General features: G+C 44.3%; 1 protein-coding gene across 8 annotated transcripts in view; it reads left to right on the top strand.

Annotated features, from left to right (window-relative positions):
• Window positions 1–1,612: 1,612 nt before the first annotated feature.
• The window catches only part of LOC128344760 (solute carrier family 2, facilitated glucose transporter member 5-like), a 66,365-nt gene continuing 40,391 nt past the window's right edge, over window positions 1,613–27,586 (top strand). For 3 of the 8 annotated variants that reach the window (XM_053295582.1, XM_053295578.1, XM_053295575.1), the window contains exons 1-4: window positions 1,613–1,744; window positions 4,356–4,433; window positions 10,922–11,017; window positions 13,930–14,093. In XM_053295582.1, the coding sequence (XP_053151557.1) occupies window positions 4,401–4,433; window positions 10,922–11,017; window positions 13,930–14,093 (293 nt within the window). In that variant the 5' untranslated portion in view covers window positions 1,613–1,744; window positions 4,356–4,400. Of the gene's footprint in view, window positions 1,745–4,355; window positions 4,434–10,921; window positions 11,018–12,457; window positions 12,687–12,711; window positions 12,847–13,070; window positions 13,268–13,929; window positions 14,094–27,586 lie in introns of those variants that run through there. The other 5 variants (XM_053295576.1, XM_053295577.1, XM_053295581.1 and 2 more) reach the window with 5 other exon arrangements.

Genomic DNA, 27,586 nt, shown 5'->3' with positions numbered 1-27,586 from the left:
TCCAGTTTCACACAGTGGCCCCCCGCTGTGTGAAACAGGAGCCCACAGGCAAGAGGTATGAGCATGCCCTCTCTCCTGCTCTTGCTCCCCTGCAACTGGTATTGAGAGGCATTGTGGTCCCTGGATATTGGGTGCAAAAACAAAGCCTCTGCCCTGTTCTTTGTCTCCTGCATCTGGTGATCCAGGGGCGTAGCTATAATTGAACGAAAGGGTTCAAAGAACACGGGCCCCCAGCTCCTGAGGGCCCTCCAGCTCCATCCCTCCCTATTTTCTTCATTGTCTCCCTCACTCTGGGGGGCCACCCGAGAGAGAGATGAACATGGGCCCCCTCTCCCCTAGCTACGCCCCTGTGGTGATCAAAGATCTACTGCCTTTGTGTGTGAAGAGTCTATTCCGCACAGCCTGACAGGCATTTTTCCCTCTGATTCCTGAAAGAATTAAGCCAGTCTGTGTTACCCAACACTGCTAAAACCCACTTCCCAGGTTCCACCTGCTGACTGGGTACTTTAAAGATAAATAAAGTACCCAGTCATATATATTTAAATAAATACTGTACATGAACTTCTGCGTGAAACAAAATTTCCAGTATCATCAACAAATTTGCTCATGCTAAATCTAGAAAATGTAACTTTTAAATTGTCGTTTTCTTACTTTTGACATTTGAAATTGATACCTACATGTAAGTAATAGTATTACTGAAGTGTCAGACATTTGTCGTATTGTTTGGCTGTATAGCAAATGGGGGGGGGATGAATTACTTTACTATGCAAGTAAATAATTTATGTTTTCATATTTATGTGCATTTTTTTTAAATTTAGGGCCCCTTTATAACATATGCTACAGGCTCTGCACTAGCTTAATCTGACCCTGGAACCAAGTGTGCCTGAGATGAATCCTGCTTGGACACCACACTCTGAGCTAGAAACCTTGATACATAGGCCTGCTTCACACATATATACTGTATGTTATTTGTGATGTAACTGCATCCTTGAAGCCTGGCAGCTGAATATGTGAATGGGCTTCACTTGATAATTAAGCCTTAGCTTGTGGTCTTTATATCTGTGATTGGTCCTTTCACATTGGTAAGCAAGTCTTAACATGATTTCACAGTCATGGGATTAAACATGGGTGAACCAGTCGCTAAAACCCCAGATATGCAATGTGACTCATCATGGCTCAGTGGGAAGGGAAATGAACTCTGTGTTTGCCTAGAGGCCATCTTCTTTTGTTATCACTTCACAAAATCCAAGTTCAAATTAAACCTTGGAGACTGTTCAAGAGCAATATCATAATAATAATACTTGGCATTTGTAAAGAGGTTTTGAGCATTCAAAATATTTATTGTAAATTATATTGTAATTCTAACAACCCTGTCAGCTAGGTAAATACAATTATTCTCACATTGCAGATGGAGAGGTCTGGCACATTCATCCCCATTTGAACCGGGGACTTGGTGATTCATATTTCAGTTCCTTAGGCCCTATGCTATACCAGCTCTATTACACCAGTAACTGATTAGCACATCCTAAGTATGTGGATATGCAGCTACATCTGTCTCCTGTCTACTAGAGAATGCATTGCACACCTTCCTCCCTTAGTCTCAATGCCCAACTGTCAACAGTTTATCCTGGAACCTTCTGGCATTCTTTGTCTGGTTGGCTCTCACAGCACGCTTAGCCTTCTCAGTGACTCATTTCTTGAGAAAACTGGACTTGGTTGACTTCTCCCTTACTCAGCAGCTGAGGTAAATCTGTGTGCTCTTTGCCTATGTGGGAATTACCTTGCCCTATGGCAGAGTGGCTCACTGTGGTAGGCTCCATAAGAGGTGCAGCTAGGTAATTTTGGAGCCTGGACCTAGTGGGTGGGCTTATGGGGTCCTGCCCCCCTACAAAATAAGCATCCTCTCCGCTCACACACACACACGCCCCATGGTTTCACACAACATTATTGAGCGCACAGTTCCCACTGTTTATAAGTTTTAAAAACCATTCAAAAAATTAACGGATAGACCGATCAGATTAAAAATGCAGAGCCCTCCCATCCTGCCCTACATCGGTTCCTGCTATCAAAGCCCTCAGCCACGCCATTCCAGGAGATCTAAAGTTTTGGGCAGAAAAGTGAGCTGCTTTACCCTTTTTTATGAGGTCAAAGGGCAGATTCCTCCACATGGAGGTGGAATGATGGTCCAAGGGGGAAGGGGCTTCAGTTCCAGAAGTTGTTGTGATTTTCTGCCATGAAACAAGCCACTTTTAAATGACTTTTCTGGAATTTAATTTCCGCCCCCATGTATTAAAAATAAATGAATTGACCAATCTGCTTCACATTAAATATACAAAGCTCTCCCATCCTGCCCTGTATCTGTGCTTAATATCAGAGCCCTAGGCCAAGCCGTCTTGGACATACACAAAGGGGGAATAACCCATACAAGTCTCATATAATCCCACCCACGCACCTTCTGGATGGCTCCTCACAATGAGGCAGGCACAGCACACAAGCAGGCAGTGCCGGGGGAGGCAGAGCAGAGGGCTTGCACAAGTCTGGGGGGCAGCCAGCACTAGCCTCCTGCCTTCCAAGCTGTTGGCTGGAAGGAAGAATGCTGGAGCCCCGCGTGCCCGCTCAGAAGAGCGCCCGCGAGGGAAGAGCAGTGGGGCAGGGGCTGGCAGGAAGGCAGCACCTTCCCTGCCACTTAAAGAAAAAAAAAAAAAAAACCCCACCCTCCTGGGAGTGCACATCCCTAGGAACAGGTGCTCAGAAGTAGCTGTAGCAAAAACTCAGAAGGTCAGAGCAAAGTGCTGGAGACTACTCAGAAGACAACCAAGCACTCAAATGAGCTGTTACCAGCAAGGCCCAAACATCAAGTAGCAGCTTTTATGTTTGGTAAGGGCCACACCTTTTTCTGCATTCAGGAATGTCTTGCTCATGATGAAGAACCTTTTGTTTGTTACTTCTCCTCCTGAGGAGTCCCATCAGAAACTAATATCCTGGCAATCAGACATGCATGCCTTTGCCTATTTTGCATCTCTTTTCTGGATGGCATCTTCATGCTTGGGGATTTGGAGGGGATTGCTAATAGGCATGTGCCCAAACCACAGTGCAAAGTGTGGATTGAGCACTTTTAGGGAAATTAAAAAGGGGACTTTAAGAAAAAGGAGAGCAGGTGCTTACCTGCTCTCTGCCGCCCTGTCCAGCTCCCTGCTGGGGCAGTGCCCAAATCATAAAACCCCACGGAACGTCAGCACACACATGGCATCTGCGCATGTGTGGGTGCCATTTGTATAGTCAGCACGGTGTTGCTGACCATGCAAATAGTGCCTGCGCATGCAGGGGGGGCCACCCTCCTTTCTTCACTCCTCTGCAGCTGGGCCATTGACAAACCTTTTCTTCCTCTTTTTTCCATCGTACCCCTTCCACATTATCACTGTCCAAATGATACACTCTCCAACGGAGCTCCCACAAATGATACGGTACTCATTTCATCAAATGAAAATAGGAGATGGGAAAGGAAATCTGGGTAATCTGGTAATCTGGGACACACTCTCAGTCTGCCTCCCTTTTTGCCAGCGGTTCCATAAAGCCTTTACTTAACGTCGCCCTATAGGTTTCATTCCTTAACTCCCATAGGGAACGCTCTGCATTCTCTTTACACACCTTCCACTCTTTTCTTAAGGTAGCCAACTCTCTCATAGGGCTCAGTAGCGCCAGCTTTAATGCAGTCATTCGTTTAAAATCGATATCTCTTTCCCCCCACCATTTCCCCCACCCATTGAGTCTCACTCAGAACACCACCAAGACTCAAGCAGGAGAAATCTGTCTGCTCATCTATCAGACCCTGTCTTCCATCTGGACCCAGATGTCAGAGGTTTTGGTCCCAAAGTGATGAGACCAAGCCCCACCCCACACCCCCGCAACTTGCTATTGGCGACAGCTCTGGCCAATAGAAAATAATCCATCCCCCAGATAATACATTGGATTTCTTGGGGTGTTGAGGAGTCAGGAGCCATTCTTGGGGTGTCCCTGGACTGATGGCCTCCTGGGGTGTCGTGATAGAATTCTCATCCATAAGGGTTACTCCTGGAATCCTGGAGGCAGAGGGCTCTAGTGAGCCTGGGATTTCTATAGAGGGATATAGGGCTAATGGAAGTGCATGACCTCCCAGGGAACACATTGTTGACAGGATACGGCGGAGCTGATAGGGGTTTCAAAAGCAGAGGCTCTGTAGGAGCTCCCCTGTCAGGCCTTCGTCTTATACTAGCCTCTTCTGCATGGGGATCGCTAGACTCAAGCCCCAAACCTGAGTGGATTCTGACAATGAGTCAGCAACCTCCTGATAATACCTTCCTCTTCTTCCCCTGCAGCTGAGCCTGATTTATGAGGCCCAGCTCCACCCAAGAGAAGAAAGCATGGAGTTAGAAAGGCAAAATACCAAGAAAAAGGTGAGCTTGGGTGGTTTGTCTTTTGTGCTGGGTTTATAAATCATTGGCAATCTAAGATGATGTGGTGGCATATTCCAGGTTGCACATAAGCCTGCTATGTAGGCCAATAATATAACACATATATTATTTATTATATTATATTGTATAGAACCGAATGTGGAAATCTTTCTATTTTTCCAGGCCTAACTGTGACTTTAGTTCTTGGTGGATTTTATTTGCTTCCTTTGCCCCCTCATAGGAACATAGGCAGTTGCCTTATACCTAGTCAGACCATTGATCCATCTAGCTCAATACTGTCTATGCTGACTGTCAGCAGCTTTCCTTTTAGGGAGGAGCCTCTCCCAGACCTACAAGAAGATACCAGGGAGTGAACCCGGGAACTTCTGCATGCAAGTATTACACTGAGCTATGGCCCCATCCCCTAAGAGGAATATCTTACAGTGCTCACATGTAGTCAGTCACTCATCCAAAAGCAAACCAAGGTGGACTCTGCTTAGGAAAGGGGACAATTCACAATGGCTACCACAAGACCAGTTCTCTCATTTCCAAATATGTCTTGGATCAGGGGGTGTATCTTGCAATGCATCTCTTGCTTTCTGGAAGGTTATAATTTAGGGATCGGTTCAGATGGTACTTTGTTGGCCCATGCAATTCAAAGGAGGAATCAGTAAGCATGTGCCTGTCATGGTGTCTTTTGTGGATGTCCCGATACTCTCCTGGCACCTGCTTTTATTGCATGGGGGGGGGCTGCTCATCCACCCACCACCACGTGATAAAGGGACGTATGGAAGGGTATTGGGATGTCTGCAAAAGACTCGCAACGGGTGTGCTCTTGACACATCCCCCTTTTAACCACATGGGCCACCAGTGGTTAAAGTAGCGTCCTAACAGGCCCCCGAAGAATATGTTGACAGAGTTGGTTTTGAAGAACTCAGATGGAGTCACAAGTCATAACTGTAACTAAAATCTGACAGTAAACATACATAAAAATAAGAAAAGAAAACTTAATAAAACTGACCATACTCTATCAGAGCTGAGGTACATGTTCCTGGGTCACGAGGAAGACCCAGAGGAAGTCATCTACATGCTGGATTGCAGGAATTGATTAACATGTCTCTATTTAGTAGGCAGCTTTCTCCCCCTCCCTCCAGAGCTTCTGCTCCCTGCAAAAGGTAAAATGGTTAACTTTTTGCTTTCTAAAAATCTACTGCTATAACAATTGCAACATTCAGGAGCTGCATGCCAGATTATATTGGATGCCACACGAGGTGATCATATCACTTGGATTGTCAAAGAACTGCACTGGGTATTAATTTGTTTCTCGGTAGTGGTGTGCACGAACCGGTCCGGAGGCCATGTTAGAGGCCTCCGAACCGGTTCGGAACCTGGCCAGTCCGGAGGGCCGGCACTGGGGTGTGTGTCTAGCTTTAAGTGTGTGTGGGGGCGTAGTACTTACCCCTCCTGCCGCTCTTCCCCCTCTGGCGCTGCAGTTAAAAGTGAAGTTTGGGGGGTGGCAGCATTCCTCCCTGCTGCCCCTGCCCCTGTCGTTGCCTGGAAGTTGTGTAAAATACCAGCACGCACGCAGCAACTTCCAGGCAACGACGGGGGCAGGGGCGGCAGGGAGGAATGCTGCCGCCCCCAAAACTTCACTTTTAACTGCAGCGCCGGAGGGGGAAGAGCGGCGGGAGGGTAAGTAGTACCCCCCACCCTTAAAGCCAGGAAACCCCCCCCAGTACCGGACCACGCCTACGTAGTTCCGTGCACACCACTATTTCTTGGTCCAATCCAGAGTGCTTATTATTATCTGTAAATAGATTTGTTATTACCTGTTAATAGATCTGCTTCAGAGTGCTGGCTAGGCACTCCAACTAAGCTTTTGGGCATAGTGGTGGGGATCAGCTTGACTATTGGGGGGAGCAGTCTATTACAGTTTTAATCTGAGTAGAGTTTTGGACTGGAAATAACTAAGAGGCAGAAATGCAGTTTAAAGATTTATTTGAGGGGAAAGGGGTACAGAAGCATATATAGGGAAAATAGCGCCTAGGGCAAGCACTGAAATTGCGCCCCCTGTCCAAACATCTGACACCCATCTTTCAGATAACTTTACCATAATATCAGCTCAAAAATACAAGTCAAGCTCGTTAATCTTTTAATATTTCAAAAACTATTTAGCAGTGGACATAGCCAGACCAACAAATGCTGGGAAACTACAAATTTCAGTATGCTGAGGCTCATGAAATACCCAACTACTATGTGGAGGTGTACTTGGAAAACTAAACAGAAGTGCCTGTCTAATTCTCTACTGTGCATTGTAGCATCACTATTACATAAGTTTTAAAAATAAATTGAGAATTTGACTTTTCCCAGATACTAGGGCCTTGCAGAGGCCATTTGAGCATGCGTGGTGGCCATTTTGTTTTTGGTGGCCATTTTAATTTTTTTTTTTCATTTTAAAAAATGGCGCCCCCCCTTAAGTGGTGCCTGGGGCATGTGCCCTTCCTGTGTCACCCTAGATACGCCCCTGGGTACAGGAAATGAAGAGACTGGTTAAGCAGGCAATAAAATCTTAAGTAACAGTCTTAACAAGAATCTTACAAAGAGGACTTTTAGCTTAAGATCAAAAATGTAAATAAATCAGCTTAAGGTGTGTTGTAGAAAGGGCTAAAGTGCAGACTTGAAGAGGGAAGAGAAGGGGGCAAAGAGATTTAGAGGGGCATGAGGTTGGTATTACTGATCTTGATCCATTGGTGCCTCTGGTGCACTTGTAGATGGGCAGCTGAGCAGGCAGCAGAAAGGCAGGAAATAAAAGGGGCAAATGGCATAGAGCTACCACTTGCAAGCTTGAGAACTAGTATGGTGTAAATCCAGGTAGACCAGGTAGACCACTGTGCAGGTCCCAGTATAGATTCTAATACAGGTTCTGAGTTCGTGTGTTTTGATCTGAGGTACCAGTAGGCAAATTCATGCCTTGGGGCCATGCACAAATCATACATCCTGGCTGGAGGGGCTGAAACATAGGCTGAACAAAGAGACTTGTAGTTGTATGAACTGATCAACTTGGGTGGAAACCCACTGAACAAAAGGCTGGAAATGGATTGGGTGAAGTGTACCTGGAAGGCTGAATGGCTGACCTTAATGCTTTATCTAGGCAGGAGATGGTTTATCTTCTTCTGGTCATTTGCCAACTCATAAGTTGTTGACAGTGGGGTGCATTTATCTTGAGTTACTGAGGAAAAGATTTGATCATGCTATTTCTCTTGCAAAAGGGAGTTTGTTACTTCCCTAGATAGTGTTTTTGATTTGAGGGTCTACTTTTGTCAGCTTCCTTCTCTAACAGTGAGACAAAGAGAGGTATTTGGGGATGATTCCCTTTCAGTCTTCATTGTTATGACCTCGGGGGTAGCATTGCCCCATGTTTTGCTTATGCTAAGTGATGAGTTGCAAGTCTTGCCAAATATGATCCCACAATCTGATGTATCCAAAATGGAAGCTGTGGTCCCACAGTTCCAAGCATTTTGGGTGTGCTGTCTGCTGCCCCCCAATAAATCTGTTTTAGCAACTAGGCCTAAATGGCTTGGGTGCCAGATGGATGAAGGGAGAGGAGAGCTGGTCTTGTGGTAGCAAGCATGACTTGTCCCTTTAGCTAAGCAAGGTCCACCCTGGTTGCATATGAATGGGAGCACTGTAAGATATTCCCCTCAGGGGATGGAGCTGCTCTGGGAAGAGCAGAAGGTTTCAAGTTCCCTCCCTGGCAGAATCTCCAAGATAGGGCTGAGAGAGATTCCTGCCTGCAACCTTGGAGAAGTCACTGCCAGTCTGTGAAGACAATACTGAGCTAGATAGACCAATGGTCTGACTCCGTATATGGTAGCTTCCTATGTTCTTAAGGATTGCCTGCTCCCAACTGTACAATCTGAATATAGAAATAATACATACTGAATATAGTAATTTTTATATATATATATATATATATATATATATATATATATATATATATATATATATGTGTGTGTGTGTGTGTGTGTGTGTGTAATAATCACCCTGCTAGGTCTTCAATGGTGGTGGTGGTAGGCTGCTTTAGGTGCTGATGCCAGAAGAAGCTCAGCTCTTGTGCACACCACACAGGCTAGGGCCTTCTTGGTGATTTCCCTCAAATTACAGAATTCTCATTTGTGGGAGCTCTGCTCTCTCCCTACACTCATGGCCTTTCATCAGTGGTTGAAGATCATTATTTTTACCTAGGACTTTAGAGAGCTGCGGGTTCTCATTGCTAGTTGGAATTGTGGTGTGTGTCTCTTTTGCTTCTTAGAAGCTGTGGGTTTATTGAAATGGCTCTCATGCTGCCTTGTTTTGTGTTTTTATTTTTTATTATACACTTATTATACATTTATTAGTCATCCTGCCTAAATTACTCAGTCAAAATCCTATTAAAATTAAGTAGTCCTTTAGAGCCAGCCTTGATTAATTTTCTTTCGATCTAGAAGCTGTCTCCTAAACCTAGGAACCAGAATAATGGGCACTTGACAAAAATTGCAGGACTCAGTGACAGACATTGTGAAGTAGCCATGCAAATGGGCTTGTCTTTATCCCCTTTACATGCTTAGAAATAAATAGGGCTGCCTGGAACAGATACAGATTTGATTATATAACTCTACCTTTGAATATCCTAGTCTGGGTGCCACAGTTACATTTCTAGGCACCATGGTTGCCTGGAGCCTGGGATTTGTGAAGCCGTTTTTAAAAGCAACTTCTGAATAGTGTTGTTGAGTAACTTAGTCTGAACTAGGGTTGTGCGCCTTGGTTTTTTTCTGGGTTTTTTTGGACAAATCCAAAACACCCCTATTTGTTCTTTGTTTGAAATCAGCCAATCTGAAACACCCCAATTTTGTTCTTTGTTCAAAATAGCAAATTCTGAATCTGAAACGTTTTGGACTTTAAAAAACAGTCCCGGGGCAAAACTGGCAGGTGGGGGTGGTAGTGCCCAATGGATGGAAGCTACCACCCAAATTTCAGAGGAATTGGGCAAAGGGCTGATTTTTGGTGAATTTTTGATTTTTCCCATAGGGAATAATGGAGGTTTCAGCAAAAGTATAGCTTCACGTCAGGGGGAAAGGGGGTGGCCCAGAGCAGAGTAGGGTGCGTGGTAGTGCCCAGTGGTGGTAAAAAAGCTGCCAGAATTATTTAAAAGGAATTGGGCAGAGGACTGATTTTTAAAGATTTAATGGAGTTTACACGTCTTTAAGGTTCTTCCCCATAGGGAATGATGGAGGTTTCAGCAGCCCCATAACTGCATTTGGAGGGCACCGGGGTGGCCCCAGAGCAAGTGGTGGTCTAGAGCACATAGGGTGCCAACCACCCCCATGGGTTGCTAACCCATGGTGGTACTGGGTTCTGTTGTTTCTGAGATGTTTTGAATGTAGATTCTCTGGTAGCATATGAGAGTGGATTCATGGTTTGTCATTAAAAATTTCATATGCTACCAGAGAATCTACAGGCTGGGCTCAGGCTGGCAACAAGGTAGGCCTAGGCAATGGCATGACATCTCTCAAGGGAGTGAAAATAATTCTTCTGGAACAAAAAAGCAATGCAGGAGATAAATTCCCAGGCCGGCATGCAGTAGCCATAGCAGGCTGGCAGGCTGGGCTCAGGCTGGCAACAAGGCAGGTAGGCATAGACAATGGCATGTCATCCTCATGGCAACTTGAGGCATTCCATGCAATGCAAACTAGTTCTCTCTCTCCCTCTTCAGTGAGGCAGAACGGCAGAATGGTGAATGAGTAACTAACCTGTTGCATAAATTGAAAACCCCTCCTTAAACTCCCCCACCCTCGCACCTGCTTCAGCCCTTCCCCTGGCCAATGTGGGGTCAGTAAAGAGTGGCAAGAGGCAAAAGAGCCAATGGTAAACAAGGAGGGAATCAACAGCAGGTCAGTCCATGCTTGAGGTCACCGATCAGAAGGCTAGAAGGGCGGGAAATTCAAAGAGATGTCAAACACAAAATGGAGTCTGACTCAGAGATCGCCACAAAATGGAGGTCTGAAACAACAAAACCTTTTTGTAGCTGAAACAGGGACGTTTTGTTTTGTGTACAAAACTTTTGGATTTGGAAAATGGGCATTTTGTTTTGTCTACAAAACACCTGATATGGCCCGTTTCGAGTACAAAATGTTTTGTACTCGAAATGTTTCGCACATCCCTAGTCTGGATGTTAGCCACTGTGTTTTTGCTGTTGTCATTTATTGTATATTTTATGCTGTATATCACCTTGGGGCTGTTGGTGAAAGGCAGTTTACAAATTTAAAAATAAACGAATGTAACAAATACTTATGAAAAAGTAAGAGGGAAAACATTCTGGAGATAGTTTAATTGGATTATACAAGGTACAAAATACAATAACTTCTTGTTTTATTTTATACTTATTGATTTAAAAAAAAAAACACTTGTCAGTATTTCACTCAGGCAACAGTTTCTAACCATTCTTCTTGCAGGAGTTGACGAAGTCACTTCTCCTGCTTACGCTGATTGTTGTCTCTGGATCTTTCCAGTATGGTTACAACCTCTGGATGGTCAATGACCCAGATTCGGTAAGATGACAGGTGTCTTCTTGGACTAGAGGAGAGCTGGTCTTGTGGTAGCAAGCATGACTTGTCCCCTTAGCTAAGCAGGCTGTATATGAATGGGAGACTAGAAGTGTGAGCACTGTAAGATATTCCCCTTAGGGAATCAAGCCGCTCTGAGAAGAGCAGAAGGCTTCAAGTTCCCTCCCTGGTTTCTCCAAGATAGGACTGAGAGAGATTCCTGCCTGCAACCTTGGAAGCCGCTGCCAGTCTGAGAAGACAATACTGAGCTAGATAGACCAATGGTCTGACTCAGTATATGGCAGCTTCCTATGTTCCTTCCTATGAAAGGAGGAATGTTCTGTATTTCTGGCACTATTTTCTTATTTTGCCTTTGAGACAGACTTGGGAGAATGCCTTCCTAACATTTTATATGCTCACACATGTATAATCCTGATTCAGGTCTCAATCCCTATCCCTTGGTCTCTAGAAGTTAATGATGATGATGATGATGATGATGATGATGATGATGATTTCTTACGTGCCTAAAAAACAAGGTGCTACACAAGGGCAGAGTTTATTCATGTATTGCAGCAGCTGCTAGATAGTGTGTGGCATCCTTGTATGTTTTGCAGATTTCTCATTTTATTTCTTGTCAAAATTTGCAGGGGGGTTGGGGTGGATCACCACCTGGAAGAGCCACAGGTGGGTGTGCATAAGACTGCAGCCTTCAGGCATTAACATTCCAGTCCACCGAGAGCAGTGGTGCAATACGAATACCACGACTATTTTATTGTTGTGGGCCACCCTGAGCAGTAATGTATTGGAGTGGTGGGTATCGTAATGACCTGCCTTGGCCGACTGCCCAGCAGCTGCGAAAACCACTCTGTTCAGAGGGGAAGGGAGAGCCGACAGACAGGAATAGAAAGTAGTCAGAAACAGTGCCAGAAGTCAACACTGGGAATCAGTAGCGGCTGGTGGGCTTTGGTGCGAGGGGTGGGGGCATGGGAGAAGCTGGTCACTGAGGCAGAAGCCTAACCCCCCTTCCTTCACGCCAGCAGGCTTGGGTATTTACCCAAGCTTGCCAGCATTGAGGAAAACAGAAGGGCGGGGGAGCAGAAAAGCAGTGGCAAAAGTAGAAAACAGAAATTTTTTGAGGGATGGGGGAAATAAGACAGAAAGCAAAAAAAGCCAGGGCAAAAAGCAGGGAGAAAGGCAGAAAGGAAGGGCAAAGGTCAGAAAGAGGGACAGAAGGGAGAAAGCAGAGGTTGCATCGCCCCCTCCCACCAAACAAAGAAGTTAGTGAAGCAACTTACAGCCAGGGCATCCTCCAGATCAGGGAGCTTCCTCCAGCCCCTCCCCCACCTGCAACTTCCTCTTTTGGTCTTACTGGCTGAAACAGCTGTTACTCAAGCTGCTCCAGCCAATCTAATTCCTAGGGCGTTCCTCCTGGCATTGCCCCCAGGAAGAAGGGGAAAATGTTTTAAAAATATACTACCTGAAGCAACCAGTGCATTTTTACCTATTATTTTAGTTCTTCCTGGGGGCAGTGCCAAGAGGAGCCCCCTAAGAAACAGATTGGCTAGAGCAGCTTGAGTAGCAGGTGTTCCAGCCAGTAAGACCAAAACAAGAAGTTACAGCCAGGGGAGGAGGGACTAGAAGACGCTCCCTGCTCTGAAGGTTCCCCTGGCTGATGGTATGTCTGATCCTTTATTAGCTTGTTTGTGTTGTGGGGGCAGGGGGGCAGCACTGCCCTTCCTGCCCTTACTGACCAGCCACCACTGCCGGGAATGCCACAGGATCAGGGGTAAACACGAATCGGGGTCAGACAACAACAAACAGGTCCAGATTTCTAGGTCAGAGTTGCTCATGATAGGGCTGGTCACCACAAACATTGTTTCCAGCTTCCAAGCTGCTCCGAATAGGCGGTGTGGTGAGAGCTCCACCCAACACTGCAGCTGGGCCTTGTCAGGGAGATGCAGCCAGGCCAGAGCTGGGACACCTGTCCCTTCTGGCCAGCCTCTCCAACCTATAGCTTTCCTCCCTCTGAGCCTGTACTCTGGCCAAACATTGCTGCTGGGGATCTGGGGCAGGCGCCTCGACTTCAGCGGCCTCGGAGGCTTCATCAGGAGGAGGGAAGGAAGGGGGCAGAGGGACCTGCAGGCCTGTCAGCTCTGGCTCTGCTGAGTCAACCAGAGTTTCAGCCTGCCCCCCCCCCCCGCTCTGGGTCTTCATCGGAGGAATCCTCCTCTACAACCCCCATGGGAGTCATCACAGGTTTAAACATTTTAAATAAATAATAAATAAATACACAGACCTAAAATTCAACATAGCACTGCTTGCAAGCTTACAGTGTAGATAAGACAGATCCACCAGGGAAAGGAGGGGGAGGCCGGGGCCAAGAAAAGACCAGGTTAAATCTCAGGGGTGGATGGGCAGGTCCACCCAAGGACATGGAATGAGGATGCATTACTTCTTTTCCATCCCACCCTTCAGTCCCTCAGAAACTGCTTATCCAAACAATAAAATGCCACTGAAGGCGTTTGAGCTGCGACTGTTTTATGATCGGTACAGCAAGATGCATTTTGAATTTAAACATTTTACTGAGCATATGAAGCTGACTTATACTAAGGCCTGGACCATTGATGCCCCCCACCCACCCCGCACCCAGTCAGGGTGGCCAATTGGCAAGGCCTAGTTCCTGTCCAAAGGAATATAAGGTACACAGCAAGGTCTGAATGGACTCTGTTCTCTAATAAAGGGATGAAGGGACATTTTATACCTAAGAAATGCAATGTGTGGGTGAGGCACATGCAGGTACATCCAAAGGGCAACCAGATTTGGCTACATCTCCCTGTACACTCAATTGCAAATACAGTTTTGTTGCCACACAATGTGTGGAAAGGCCCCAACTAACATGTTACGTGTTTCTCTCCCAGCTCCAGCAAGACTTTCAGAACATAACCTATGAGAAAGATAAGGCGAAAGTTGGGCCAAACGGGAACATTCTTATGTTCCTGTTAGCTGTTACCATTGCTATCTTCCCGATTGGAGCCTTAGTTGGATCCCTTTTGATTGGCCTGCTGGTGGATAGGTTTGGCAGGTAAGATCATAAGAACAACCTTGCAACAACAAAACCCAGTACCCCACAGGTTTGTGGGGGTGGGGGTGGTTGGCACCCTATGTGCACTATACAACCCCTCGCTCTGGGCAACCCCAGTGCCCCCCAAGTGGAATTATGGGGCTGCTGAAACCTCCATTATTCCCCATGGGAGAAATCTTAAAGACACGTAAACTTCAATAAATCACAAAAGATCAGCCCTTCGCCCAATTCCTTTGAAATAATTCTGGAAGTTTCCTTGCCCCCATTGGGCACTAACACCCACCACACTCTGCTCTGGGTCATCCCTTTCCCCTTGATTTGAAGTGATACATTTGCTGGAATCCCCATTATTCCCTATAGGAAAATTCTTAAAGATGTGTAAACTTAAAAAAAATCCACAAAAAATCAGCCCTTTGCCTAATTCCTTTGAAATTTGGGTGGTAGCTTCCACCCATTGGACTCTACCACCACCACCCACTCTTTTTGCCCTGGGACCCTTTTTAAAAATCCAAATCGATTCGGATTCGGAAAATTTGGCTACAAAACAAAACAGGGCTGATTCGGATTCAGAAAATTTGGGTACAAAACAAAACGGGGATGTTTCCATTCAGATACAAATTGAAACAAGAAAATTCCAAAATGCACACCCCTACTTCTAAGTAGGCATGCAAAGAATGGATTGCACTATAAAGCCCCAAACCTTAAACATTACAATACACAGGAAGGCAGCGATTTACATCAAAATCAAAATATCCTCTCAACTGACCTACAGAGATTCCCCTGCTGACAAAAAACAAAGGCAACATTCTTCAGGGGAATTACTTATTGTGAACTTCTCCTAGCCAGCCTCCTGTGATTTACTTGCCTTTCTCAAAGTCCAGTGGCTGAAGAGAATAGTGACCACACTGTTTTGCTCCTTTCTACTTCTACGAGGGATAGAGCATAGCCTTTTATTATTTATTTATTTATTTATTTATTTATTTAAATATTTTTATACCGCCCAAAACCTATGTCTCTGGGCGGTTTACAACTTTTAAAAATGAAAACTGGGAATCCAGGAAAGCTAATGGGCTAACCAAGCACCAGGGAAGATGCTTAAAATCCGGTAAAGAGCTGGAAATCCCGGGGAGATGGCAACTTTATTCTGCTTTAGTCTGTACTGAACCTCTGGCCAATCAGTTTCACCAAATGACTGGGTTCTATTTTATTTATTTATTTGATTTATATACTGCTCTTCCAAAGGTGGCTCAGGGCAGTTTACATTAAAATAAAAAATGCATAACAATTAAAATTGTTAATTTTAATTGTTAATTGTTAAAATTGTTAATTTTAATTCTCCGGTCCTTTCTTGAGGGGAGGGTCCAGAAGGTGGTGCTGCGGGACTACTGCTCGGCACCGTGGCCATTGGCCTGTGGGGTCCCGCAGGGTTTGGTCTTGTCCCCCATGCTGTTTAACATCTACATGAAGCCGCTGGGAGAGGTCATCCGGGGTTTTGGACTGAGTTGTCAGCAATATGCGGATGACACTCAGCTCTATCTCTCCTTGTCATCTGATCCTAGGGAGGCGGTGGATGTCCTGAATCGGGGGCTGGAGGCCGTGATGGGTTGGATGTGGGCTAATAAACTGAAATTGAATCCGGATAAGACGGAGGTACTGTTGGTCAGTAGGAGAGCCAATCGGGATGAGGAGATTTTACCGGTTCTGGATGGGGTTGCACTCCCCTTGAAGGAGCAAGTACGCAGCTTGGGGGTAGTACTGGACCCGGCTCTGCTTTTGGAGGCTCCGGTGGAGGCGGTGGCGGTGGCCAGGGGTGCCTTTGCACAGCTTCGGCTGGTGCGCCAGCTGCGTCCCTTTCTCGAGAAGGCAGATCTGGCCACGGTTACCCACGCCTTAGTCACGTCGCGTCTGGATTACTGTAACGCGCTCTACGTGGGGCTGCCCTTGAAGAATATCCGGAAACTGCAGCTAGTGCAAAATGCGGCAGCGAGGGTTTTATCCGGAGCTGCCCGCTGGGAACATATCACCCCCATTTTGAAAGAGCTGCACTGGCTGCCGGTTTGTTTCTGGGTCCAATTCAAGGTGCTGGTTTTGACCTTTAAAGCCCTAAAAGGTTTGGGCCCAGGGTACTTGAGGGACCGCCTGCTCCCAAGGGTTGCTGCCCACTTGACTAGGACATCTGGGGGGGCCCTGCTCCGGGTGCCGACAATGAGGGAGGCCCGGCTGTCGTGCACTCGGGACAGGGCCTTCTCTGTTGCTGCTCCTAGACTCTGGAATGCTCTCCCGGTGGCCATTCGTTCCTCGGACTCCATCACAGCTTTTAGAAAGCTTGTAAAGACTTGGCTTTTTACCCAGGCTTTTACATAATCGTTTTTTACTGCTGTTCTTGTGTGTTTTTAATCTGCTGTCTTGTTTTTATGTATGTTTTTAGCTTGATGTTTTTACTGCTTTTATTGTATGTTTTAATTTTTGTAAACCGCCTTGGGGTTTTCTTTTAACGAAAGGCAGTATAACAATGTAAAAATAAAATATAAATAAATAAATAAATAAAATAAAATAAAAAGCAATTAAAAGCAGATTACAATTACAATTACAATTAGATAACATTAAAACTAAATATCATTAAAAACCAGTCTAAAAGGATGGTTCGTTAAGGCTCTTCTGAAAGCCTCCAACAAAGAAAATCCTCTTATATCCACGGGAAGCGCGTTCCACAACCTAGGGACAATAGCAGAGAAGGCCCTAACCCAGGTCGCTACCAGATGAACTGGTGGCACTCGAAGATGGACTCTTCCTGATGATCCTGATAAGCACTGGGGAACTTGTAGAGAAAAGTATCCCACCAGCTAACCCAGACCTAAGACATTCAGGGCTTTAAAGGTAATAACCAGCATTTTGTACTTTGCCTGGAAACATATCAGCAGCCAGTGCACCTGTTTGAGAACAGGGATAATGTGGCCTCTCCAGGATACCCCAGAGACCAATCTGGCTGCCGCATTTTGAACTAACTGAAGTTTCCAAACTACATACAAAGGTAGCCCTAATTAGAGTGTATTGCATTAGTGCAACATGGGGGTTACCAGCTGGTGAACCACTGTTTTCAGGTCATTCTTCTCAAGAAATGGGTGTTGTCAAATCAGTCACAGCTGGTAAAAACGCTCCTGGCCACAGCCTCAACTTGAGGCACCAGGGAGAGACCTGGGTCCAAGAGCACTCCCAAGCTACAAACCTGTTCTTTCTGAGGGAGTGTAAACTTGTCCAGAACAGGAAGTTCTACCCTGTCTTGCAGATTATGACCCCCAACAATGAGCACCTCCATCTTGATTGGATTCAGTCCCAGTCTATTATCCCTCATCCAGCCCATTATTGCCTGTAGACAGGCATTTAAGGAGCTAATGTCATTTCCTGATGTTGATGACAAGGAGAAATAGATTTGGGTGTCATCAGCTTATTGATAACACCCAGGATCAAATCTCCTGATGACCTCACCCAGCAGTTTTATGTAGATGTTAAAAAGTATAGGAAACAGAATGTAACCCTGGTGGACTCCATATAGTAGCTTCCGATTTGAAGAGCAACTGTCACCAAGTGCCACCACCTGAAATCTACCCAAGATATAGGAGCGGAACCACTGTAAAACAGTGCCTCCTATCCTCAAACCCCTCAGGCGATCCAGAAGGATACCATGGTCGATGGTATCGAAAGCCGTGGAGAGATCCAAAATAACTAGCAGAGTCACACTCTCTCTGTCAATTCCCTGGCGAAGTTCATCTATCAGGCCGACCAAGGTGCCTCAATCCCATAGCCCACCCTAAAACCAGTTTGAAATAGGTCTAGATCAGGGCTGCTCAGCTTTGGCCCTCCTACAGATGTTGGCCTACAACTCCCATAATCCCTGGCTATTGGCAACTGTGGCTGAGGATTATGGGAGTTGCAGCCCAAAAACAGCTGGAGGGACAAAGTTGAGCAGGCCTGGTCCAGATAATTATCTATCTATCTATATTATTTATACACTGCCCCTCCAGTGCACTACTGCATGGGGCAGCTCACAACAATAAGATAAATACAAGTATACAATAAAAGTAATAAAATTAACTAAATTAAACAAAAAAATTGTCAGATTAAAAACCACAGTCATTATTAGGTTCAAATTAAAGGCTATTTTAAAAGCAAAAAACTGAAAATTATAAAAAGCTAAAGCACCAGATATAACCAAAAAAAAAAAAAAAAGGAAAAAAGGGGGAGCATTAAAAAACTTCCTTTAAAAGGTGTGTTTTAAGAAATTTTTTAAAAACACTGAGGGAGGAAGCATGGTGAAGATCTTCAGGGAGGGCATTCCAAAGCTGAGGGGCCACAACCGAAAAGGTTCTGTCTCTAGTCCCCGCCAATCAGATCTCTGTTAGTGACGGGGCCTCCTGGCGTAGGTCATCCACCAGGGCGACCAAGGCAGTTTCAGTCCCATATCCAGGTTCGAAGCCAGACTAGAAAGGATCTAAGTAATCAGATTCATCCAGGGCTGTCTGGAGCTAAGACGCCACAACGCTCTCCAACACCTTGCCCAAGAAGGGGAGGTTTGAAACTGGTTGAAAGTTATTTAAGTCATCTGGGTCCAATGAGGGCTTTTAAAGGAGGGGCCAAATGACTGCTTCCTTCATGCAAGGGGGGAACCACCCCCTGCTCCAAAGAGGCATTCACTACTCCCGCCACCCATGGACCCAGTCCCTCCCTACAAGCCTTCACCAACCATGAAGGGCAAGGGTCGAGGACACATGTGGTAGGCTTCAACCTTCCAAGCAGCCTGTCCACCTCCTCAGGCAACACAGTCTGAAAACCATCCAATATAACAAGACCAGATGGTGCATTGGCAACATCCAGTTCTGGTGCCGCAAAAATCCTGGTATCCACGTCAGAACGGATATGAGCGATTTTATCTACAAAATGTAAAGCAAAACGGTCACAGCGGGCTGCTAAGGATTCTGTTTGATGGTCCTTGGGGTCCTCACCTAGGAGGCCCCGAACCACTAGAAAAAGCTCCGCTGGATGACACTGAGCTGACACGATGGCGGCAGAAAAGCAGGATTTCTTTGCTGCCGTAGAGTAGGCCCTAATATGGGCCCTAGCCTGTGTTTGGTCACATTCATAATCAGTTTCTTCCAAGACTGCTTGGAGCTGGTCAGCTACCACCCTTTCAATCATCTTACCAAACAATGGGAAGTTGGAGACTGGCCTATAATTATCCATCACCAGGGGGTCCAAAGTGGGCTTCTTAAGAAGGTTTCTAACCACCGCCTCCTTCAGACAAATTGGCATCCTGCCCTCCCACAGTGAGGTATTAATGATATCAACCAGGCCAGCTCCAACAACCTCCTTGCAAGATGAAATCAGCCATGTTGGGCAAGGATCCAAAGAAAAGGTGGTAGGCCATACCGCTCCAAGCAGCTTGTCCACATCCTCAGGAATCACAAACTGAAACTGACCCAATCTAATCTCACAAGAGGAGTAGTAAGAGGGTGGTACTTTATCTCCAAAATGATTAATTACCCTAGGGTCAGGAGGTCATGCTTATGTCCCTGTGTTTTATCTGTGTGGTTGCCTGAACACATCCGGGATGCTTTTTAATTGGGTAATGGCACGTGAGAGCAGACTAGACTGCTTATATAGGAGAAGGGGCAGTTTTGGAGGCGCAGGACAGAACCTTGTGGGGAGAAACATGAAGCAACCTAGTGCACCTAAAACACTATCGAAGCCTAAGTGGCTCTCACTACCACCAGCCCCATTGAAAATGAAGCCCAGGAGGGAGCAAGTCAGACAACTATGGTCAAGGAGGTTGGCCTTTACTCCAATGGCGATGAATCTTCACCTAGAAGAAGAGAAATGGTCTGCCTATAGAAATTCTAAAGGGCAGAACCAAACTGCTAAGAAAAAGAGAAGGCCTAGGTTATTTTACTGTCAGGAACCCTGTTGCAAAGGTGATCCAATTGATGCCCAATTGGAATGTGATTGCGGGAGTCATTCTCCAGAAAGAGCAAGGCTAGGATACTGCCTCGATAAGTGCTGTAATCAGGGGCGTAGCTAGGGGAGAGGGGGCCTGTGTTCACCCATCCCCTTGCCCCTCACAGTGAGGGAGATAATGAAGAAAGTAGGGAGGAGTGGAACTTGAGGGCCCTCAGGAGCTGTGGGGGCCCAGGTTCTTTAAACCCATCTGCTCAATTTTAGCTATGCCCCTGGCTGTAATTCGAGTGATGAGTGGTCATCAGATAATGACAGTACAGATGGCAGTGCCATTAACAAGGCTATGAAGAAATTGGAATTGCAAATGAACACCAAGGAAGAGGAGGACAAGGAGAATCGGATGGTAAGAGAACCAATTATTTTTATTTTATTTTATGTTACATGCTGTAACAAGTGTTTGAAAATGTACATGTAGATGAACTGTTACATTGATATGTTTTTACTATTAGATGTGATGACTGCATATGAGAAAGTAATCCTAAATTGTCTGAAAGTATAGATTTATTTATTTATTTTTGGTCTGTTTCTTCAGGGGAATGAAGAGCTCATGCCAGCTATGGAGAACCTGCACCTTGATGAAAAGCTCAGAGATAGCCATGTCACATGCATTGGTTGCAGTTGTATGACTCCTGAGAACTAAAACATTTTTGTGTTACTCTGTATCAATAAAAACATTTTGTTTTAAGCATGTGTGTTCATTCAAGTGTCAACAATCAGCATGGAAGACTCTGAAAAAATTCTAAAGAAAATATATCACACTCCCGACAGGGAGCTTCGAGGGAGTGAATCCGTTATTTCAAGAGGCCAGGCGACACAGCAAAAAGCTCACTAAAAAGCAAGTAGTAAACTGGCTTTCAGAGTAAGATGCTTATACTATGCACAGACCCGCCAGAGTCTGGTTTAAAGGAAACAGGATCATTATTTCACAGGTGGATGCACAATGGCAGGCCGATTTGGTGGATATGCAGCAATTTTCAAAATACAATAAGGAGTACAAGTACAATTTAACAGTGGTGGACATTCTATCTAAATATGCCTGGACTGTGACTCTAAAAGACAAGACAGGAAGAGAAGTAACTGAGGCTTTTAAAGCTATTTTCAGTCTAGGGAGAAAACCCAACAAGCTCCAGACTGACAGGGGAAAGGAATTTCTAAATAAGACTATGAGCAGACTATTGAAGCACTATGGAGTTCAACATTTTGTCACCAATAATGAGATTAAAGCTGGTGTTTCTGAACGATCTTTAAAAACAAGAATGTGGAACTATTTCACAGCTAACAATACCTTCAAGTATATTGACGTGTTACCAGATCTTCTAAGAAGTTATAATCATAGTTTTCATAGGACCATCAAAGCCAGACCTGCGGATGTCAATCATACCAATGATTTGACCATGTGGAGAACAGTTTATGGGGATACTGTTCATAGAAAACCTGAGCCCTCAATAAAGGAGATCCAATAAAGGAGATCATGTTAGGATTTTTAAAATCAAGGGTGTTTTTGAGAAAGGTTTTGAGCAGACTTTCATGGCCGAGATTTTCATAATAGATCAAGTCATCAGAAGAGCACAGAGACCTGTATTCCTGTTGAAAGATTACATGGGAGATTCTGTTGAGGGTAACTTCTATCCTGAAGATCTACAGAAAGTTAGTACTAAAAAGGAGAGGGTCTATAGGATTGAAAAAATTCTAGCCACAAAAGGCAAGGGTTTTATATTACTCTTCCTAATAATGCCAGTGCAAAAGCGTTTCCACAGAACGTGAGTTCAGCCTTCACTATTTGTTTAGCATGATCCCTGGATTTGGAAGTCAGTTTGGATGAAATACAATACCCATACAGCTGGGGCAATTTTATGCAGGATACCGAATTTGAAATTGTTAAGTGTGAAGAAATGGTTCTTTCGCCTATGAAACAGTATTACGCCAGCATTATGGGCCTGTTGGATCATATGAATGCAGATATGAAAGAGGGTCATACACCACTAGAAATGCTCATGCTTTATGATCCAATTGACAGAAAAGTCATGTTCAAAAATTCTGGTGGATTCTTCTTTTCAGCCTAATTCATGCTGGAACGTTCTGGCTTCAGCCAGTAATTCTGCATCAGTGAGAGATCCTGATTTCAAAATGGCAATCAACCCTCCACCCCCGCCGCAACAGAGTTTGGTATTCAAAACATTTATATCTATCAGATGCTGACATTTTTTTGGCTATAACTTACTGTAGGGTATAGACTTTATGGATCTGAGCCCTCCTTCTTGTGGTGGCCTCATGATTAAAACCACCAAGCGCAGAGTAACACCCCCTAATATTTCTACATCGCTTTGTAGTAAGTTACTTATGTGTGTTAAAAAGTCCTCAACATTTAGAGCATCTCTGTTTCTTATTAAATATACAAAATTGTTTACTAATTCTTCATCATATGTTATAGACAGCATAAAAGACACACCCTGGGCAAAATACAAGGTTTAAAGTTACAACAAGCATAAAACAGGATAAATCTTATTAAAACAACTTTCCTCTGAATAAAAACAATAAAAACAGTTTTTAAAACCCTGTATATATTATACTTCAAGCATATCATAAAGTGACAATGAAAATAATTAGAGACTATCAGTAGAAGCAGGCCTTCTCTGTAGCTGCTCCTGGGCTGTGGAATGCACTCCCAGGAGAAATCCGCAATCTGAATTCTTTATTGACCTTCAAGAGAGCCCTTAAAACCTATCTGTTTGGCCTGGCCTTTCAGGGTTTTTAATCAGTTTTAATTGTTTTAATACTGTGACCTGGTTTTCAGGGTTTTTAATTGTTCTCATTGTTTAATTGCTTTTTATAATGTTTTTAATTGTTAATTGATGTTTTATATTGTTCATATTTCTGATTTAACTGTTACTGGTTTTAATGGTTCTGTTTTAGTTGTAAACTACCCTGAGCCACTTTGGAAGGGCGGTATAAAATCAAATCAATCAATAAACACACACACACACACACACACACACACACACACACACAACTATAATACCTTGCTTAGGATTTGACTTCTTGGGTCATTTTGGAGATGGTGGGGGACTGTCATCAATCCTCACTGCATTTTAAAACAAATCAAAAGAGTGTTACACAGCTCACAACAATACATAATATTATTATCTATGTATGATTCAAATTTACTACTACTACTACTACTACTACTTATATACCACTTTTCAACAAAAGTTTGCAAAGCTGTTTACATAGGAAAATATATAATAACTAGCTGGGCTGGGCGCAGAGCATCTGCGCCTCCGGCTAGCCCACCCACCGCTGCTGTTCCCCACCACCACCACGCCGGCATGCCCGGCTTTCTGGCTCCATCTCCCCCTGCCGTCTTCTTCTCGCCCCCTCCATGCTTTCTGGCAGGCTGGCCGGCCAGCCTGTTTCCTCTCCCTTCCACCCCAGACTTTCTGGCTTGTGGGCCGGCCGGAAAGTCGGCTGGCCACCTCCTCCCACCCTCTCCTCCTGGTGGCCGGGCCAGGCTGGCCCGCTACCTCCTTCCACCTTTTCCTACTGGCCAGCGGCTGGGCCTGCCTGGCCCGCCACCTCTGCCTCCTCCCGCCTCCTCCTCCTGGCGGCCGGACCAGGCTGGCCCACCACCTCCTCCAGCCAACTGGCGGCCGGGCCAGGGCCAGGCCAGCCTGCCGCCACATGCCTCCTCCTCCAGGTGGCCGTCCCAGGCCGACCCACCGCCTCCTCCTCTGGCCGACTGGCAGCCAGCCCAGCCCGGCCCACCACTCCCGCCACTGTATCCTGTCACCGTCGCTATCCCCAGACAGATGCTCTTGCGAGAGCTGCCACACATTGGATTAGTGACGGGTACGTTTCAAAGAATTAAATAAATAATGATATTTATCTATAGCAGCAGCAGCAGCAGCAGCAGCAGCAGCAAAAGATAGTGATTTTTCACCAGCCTTCCTAGGCTTCATGCTCACAAAGAGTGGAGGGGTATGCGTTTCTGGTTTAACGATGATCAGTTCTGGATTAAAAACTTGATCATGAGGTGTGATGAATGAATTGAAGTCATCATCATCAGCCATTGGTGGTGGTACAGACTTTGTAGGATGGCAGGGTGGGGCATCCTCATAGCCTGCAAGAAAGCACAATTTATATCAGTCTGCTGTGCCTGCTGGCACGTTAGGACATGAACACAGAAATCTGGCTCCAATGAACATCTAATAGAATCTCATATTTATAACATCATCACAGAATACATGGAACATGGCATTGCTAGTCTGAAAAATGAGAGAATGAAGAAAGCTGTGATACGGAAAATGATATTTCTGTGGTGCTAGAAAAAATGGATTTGAAAACTATAAATGATGCACAGAGATTTTTTATCAGTGTGATGACTGAAGAATTTGCAGAAAAGAAGTTTAACACTGGAAGAATCTTTACCCTGCTAGTTTTTGCTTGTTTTATTACAAAACACGTACCATTAAAGAGCAAGAGAGACATGGCTCTTTTTGTCAGTGAAGCCATCTTCAAAATAATACAGGACAATGTAAGGGCTTATTTTAGAATTACTGGTAAGGTTTCTTAGAGAATTACTAGCATACATCTAACACACACACATTTTTATTTCTACAGGATTATGACCATGGTGTATTTTACTATCATAGAAGATCAGCATGGACAATCTACAAATATCTACACACTTTTAAATGGCTGTTTTTTCCAGGTTAAAAATAAAGTATAAAATATAAAGTATGACTGTTAATTGAAATACTTTTTAAAAAGATCATCCAATAGAAGACAGCAAAACACCACACACACACACCCCTTATTTAAAATAATGTGTATATGAAACAAATATGCTACATGTAGTTAAAAACAGTACACTAGATGGCAGCAAAGCACATCTTAAAAGCATTGCAGAATCAACTTTGCAGGAATATGTATTTTAATATCTGGATGTGCACGTGGTATACATATCTTATTAAAATGAAAATTACCTTTACACATTTTCTTTAATTCTTCCAGCTGAGAGTTGTTATAATCGAAGAGAGTTAAGAACATGGTTTTTAGTGTTGCGGAATTTCTCCCTTACCCCCAACCCACACTAAAACTGTTTGTTAAAATTAATCACAGACCTGATTCATTATTCAGATTTGGGTACATATTTGTACTATTTTGTAGTCTTCTTCTGCGAATAGAAAATAAGAGAAGGAAGCCTTCATTACAAGTGATTGATAGATAGACAGATAGAAATTCTACCCCACCCCTGCTTTGAAATAGAAAAATAGAAATGAAAGGTGTACTTACCACACACTTGGTTGGAATCACAACAGGTTGTCATTGAACACATGTACATATTTATACCATTTGAAGCTCATACATTTAATGACATCAGAGGATGTCTGTTTGGACTGTCTTGCCAAATTTTGACCCCCATTGACCTGCGGAGGCCCTGAGAAAATATCCCAAATGGCATGACAGCCTAAGGAATTTTGTACAAGGTCTAATTTCTTTCCCAGATGTATTCCTAATTCCTACACCCTGGTATAGAACCCACCCACCCCCATCACTTTTTTCTTAATTTGTTTCACATAATCTTAATTTTATACTTGAAGCTCAAAGATGTTCATGTTGATTAGTGTGATATAAGGAATTATATCTACTTGAAAGGAGGCGACCATTTTATCAGTTTGATTAAAGAACTAGTTACCATATTGTTCATTACAATGTGTTTCATATTTAGAAGGAAATTGAACTTTGATTATTTTGCCATGTTATAGAATCATGAAGTTTTTATAATAAAAAGAGATCTAAGGAGCTCTCAGCCCTGTCTTTTTCTCTTTTATTTTTGGGGTGTGTAGATGGGTGAACTTGTGAATATTATTTAACAACCTTTTTGTTACCAAATGTAACAACGTTATTAGTAGAAATCATATGTTATCCTTGAGTTCAGAAAGACAGTCCTGGCTCCCACTTGAACCCTAACTAAGCCTTATGTGTTTCCCTCTGTTGTCTGAAGCCAAAAATGATATATGGGGTTATTGTTCAAACCTACCCCCTCCCGGTGTTAACCATATGTACCAACATAACATAATGTCAGTGCCATGTGTGGTTTTGTCTTTTGTTGAATTCCCATCCCCCCCCCAATAAATGATAAAGTATATGAATGGCTGTTCAAACCTGCCCTGCCCTGGGTTCACTTGACCTCTAGCCAGATGTACCAACATAACATCATGTCAAAGACATGTGTGGTTTCCTCTCTCCTGTTTTCCCAAGCCCCTAAATGATTGATTATATGTGTTGGTTGTTGAACCTTTTGCCCCTTGGGTTCACAACAGATATGCATCATGTCACCAGGTTCTGTGAAGATGACCCTTCATGCCAGATGCAGAAAGCTCATTTTCCTGACCTGAACCAAACTCTAAAGATAAGTTACACTCTACATTCTTTCCCCGGCCCTACCAAATGATAAAGACACCAAGGTTTTTTCACCACAGAAACCATTTTCATTTATTCATCAGAAAAGTTTTATATGGTCTATTTGAAATTACTATTTCCACGTGCAATAACATCTGTGGATCACAATCATTTCTCAGGACTTGACATAAACACTTAGTAGGCATTACAGACTCTTAACTTTTGAAAATAACAGCAGCACCGTATCAATAATTTCACTGTTTAATATCAAACAATTTAATGCATAAGCTAATACAATTAATAAATTTATTTCCTTGTATGATAAATAATCACAAAGCATTATCCATTTGTCTGCATAAAATCCATCTTCCCATATCAGACATCATGAGTGGCCTGGGCTGGGACAAAATTTGCACAGCCATCCGATCACAAAAAACCCCAGCATCTCCTTGTAACAATGGTTTAGAACACCAAAAACACTAGCATGGACCAGAGAATTCATGGCAGCTTCCTGCTGCAGAGGTGTGATTTCATCTGATTCATGCACATATAATTTTAATTTTTTTAAGGTTATGTGTAGTCCAGGGGTCTCCTGCTGTGAAACTGCCTTCCACAGTTCTGTAGATCCTTCAGCTTCTACAAGCGGTATCTCAACCTGCTTGAAAAAGGTGGCGGGGGGGAGCCTTAATTTTGTACCAGATCCTAATTTATCACACACCCCATCCTCCCTATAAGGAAGAGAACAGTTACCTGCACTGTGTGGCTCTCTGGTATGACTGCCGCGTTTTGACATCTTATCCTATATTTTGGCCATTTTCCAGTCTTGCACTGTGGCTGAAGGACTCAGCTCCATAGACTCTTCTGGGTCGTTAGACTCAAGATTCACTGCCATTGGAGTAAATACCACAAAGTTCTGTGTTGCCCCTCCAAAATTGCCCCTTCGCCTATATAAACAGTCTACTCTGCTCTCACATTCCCCCATTACCCAAACCTACACACCTATGATGTAAGCATGACCTCTGACCCTAGGGTAATTAATCATTTTGGAGATAAAGTACCCCTCTCTTACTACTAAGAGAAAT

The sequence above is a fragment of the Hemicordylus capensis genome, chromosome 2 (assembly GCF_027244095.1).
Source record: "Hemicordylus capensis ecotype Gifberg chromosome 2, rHemCap1.1.pri, whole genome shotgun sequence".
In the NCBI taxonomy this organism is placed as follows: domain Eukaryota; kingdom Metazoa; phylum Chordata; class Lepidosauria; order Squamata; family Cordylidae; genus Hemicordylus; species Hemicordylus capensis.
The sequence above is the reverse complement of the archived record's forward strand: the minus strand, read 5'-3'. Positions and strand labels throughout refer to the sequence as shown.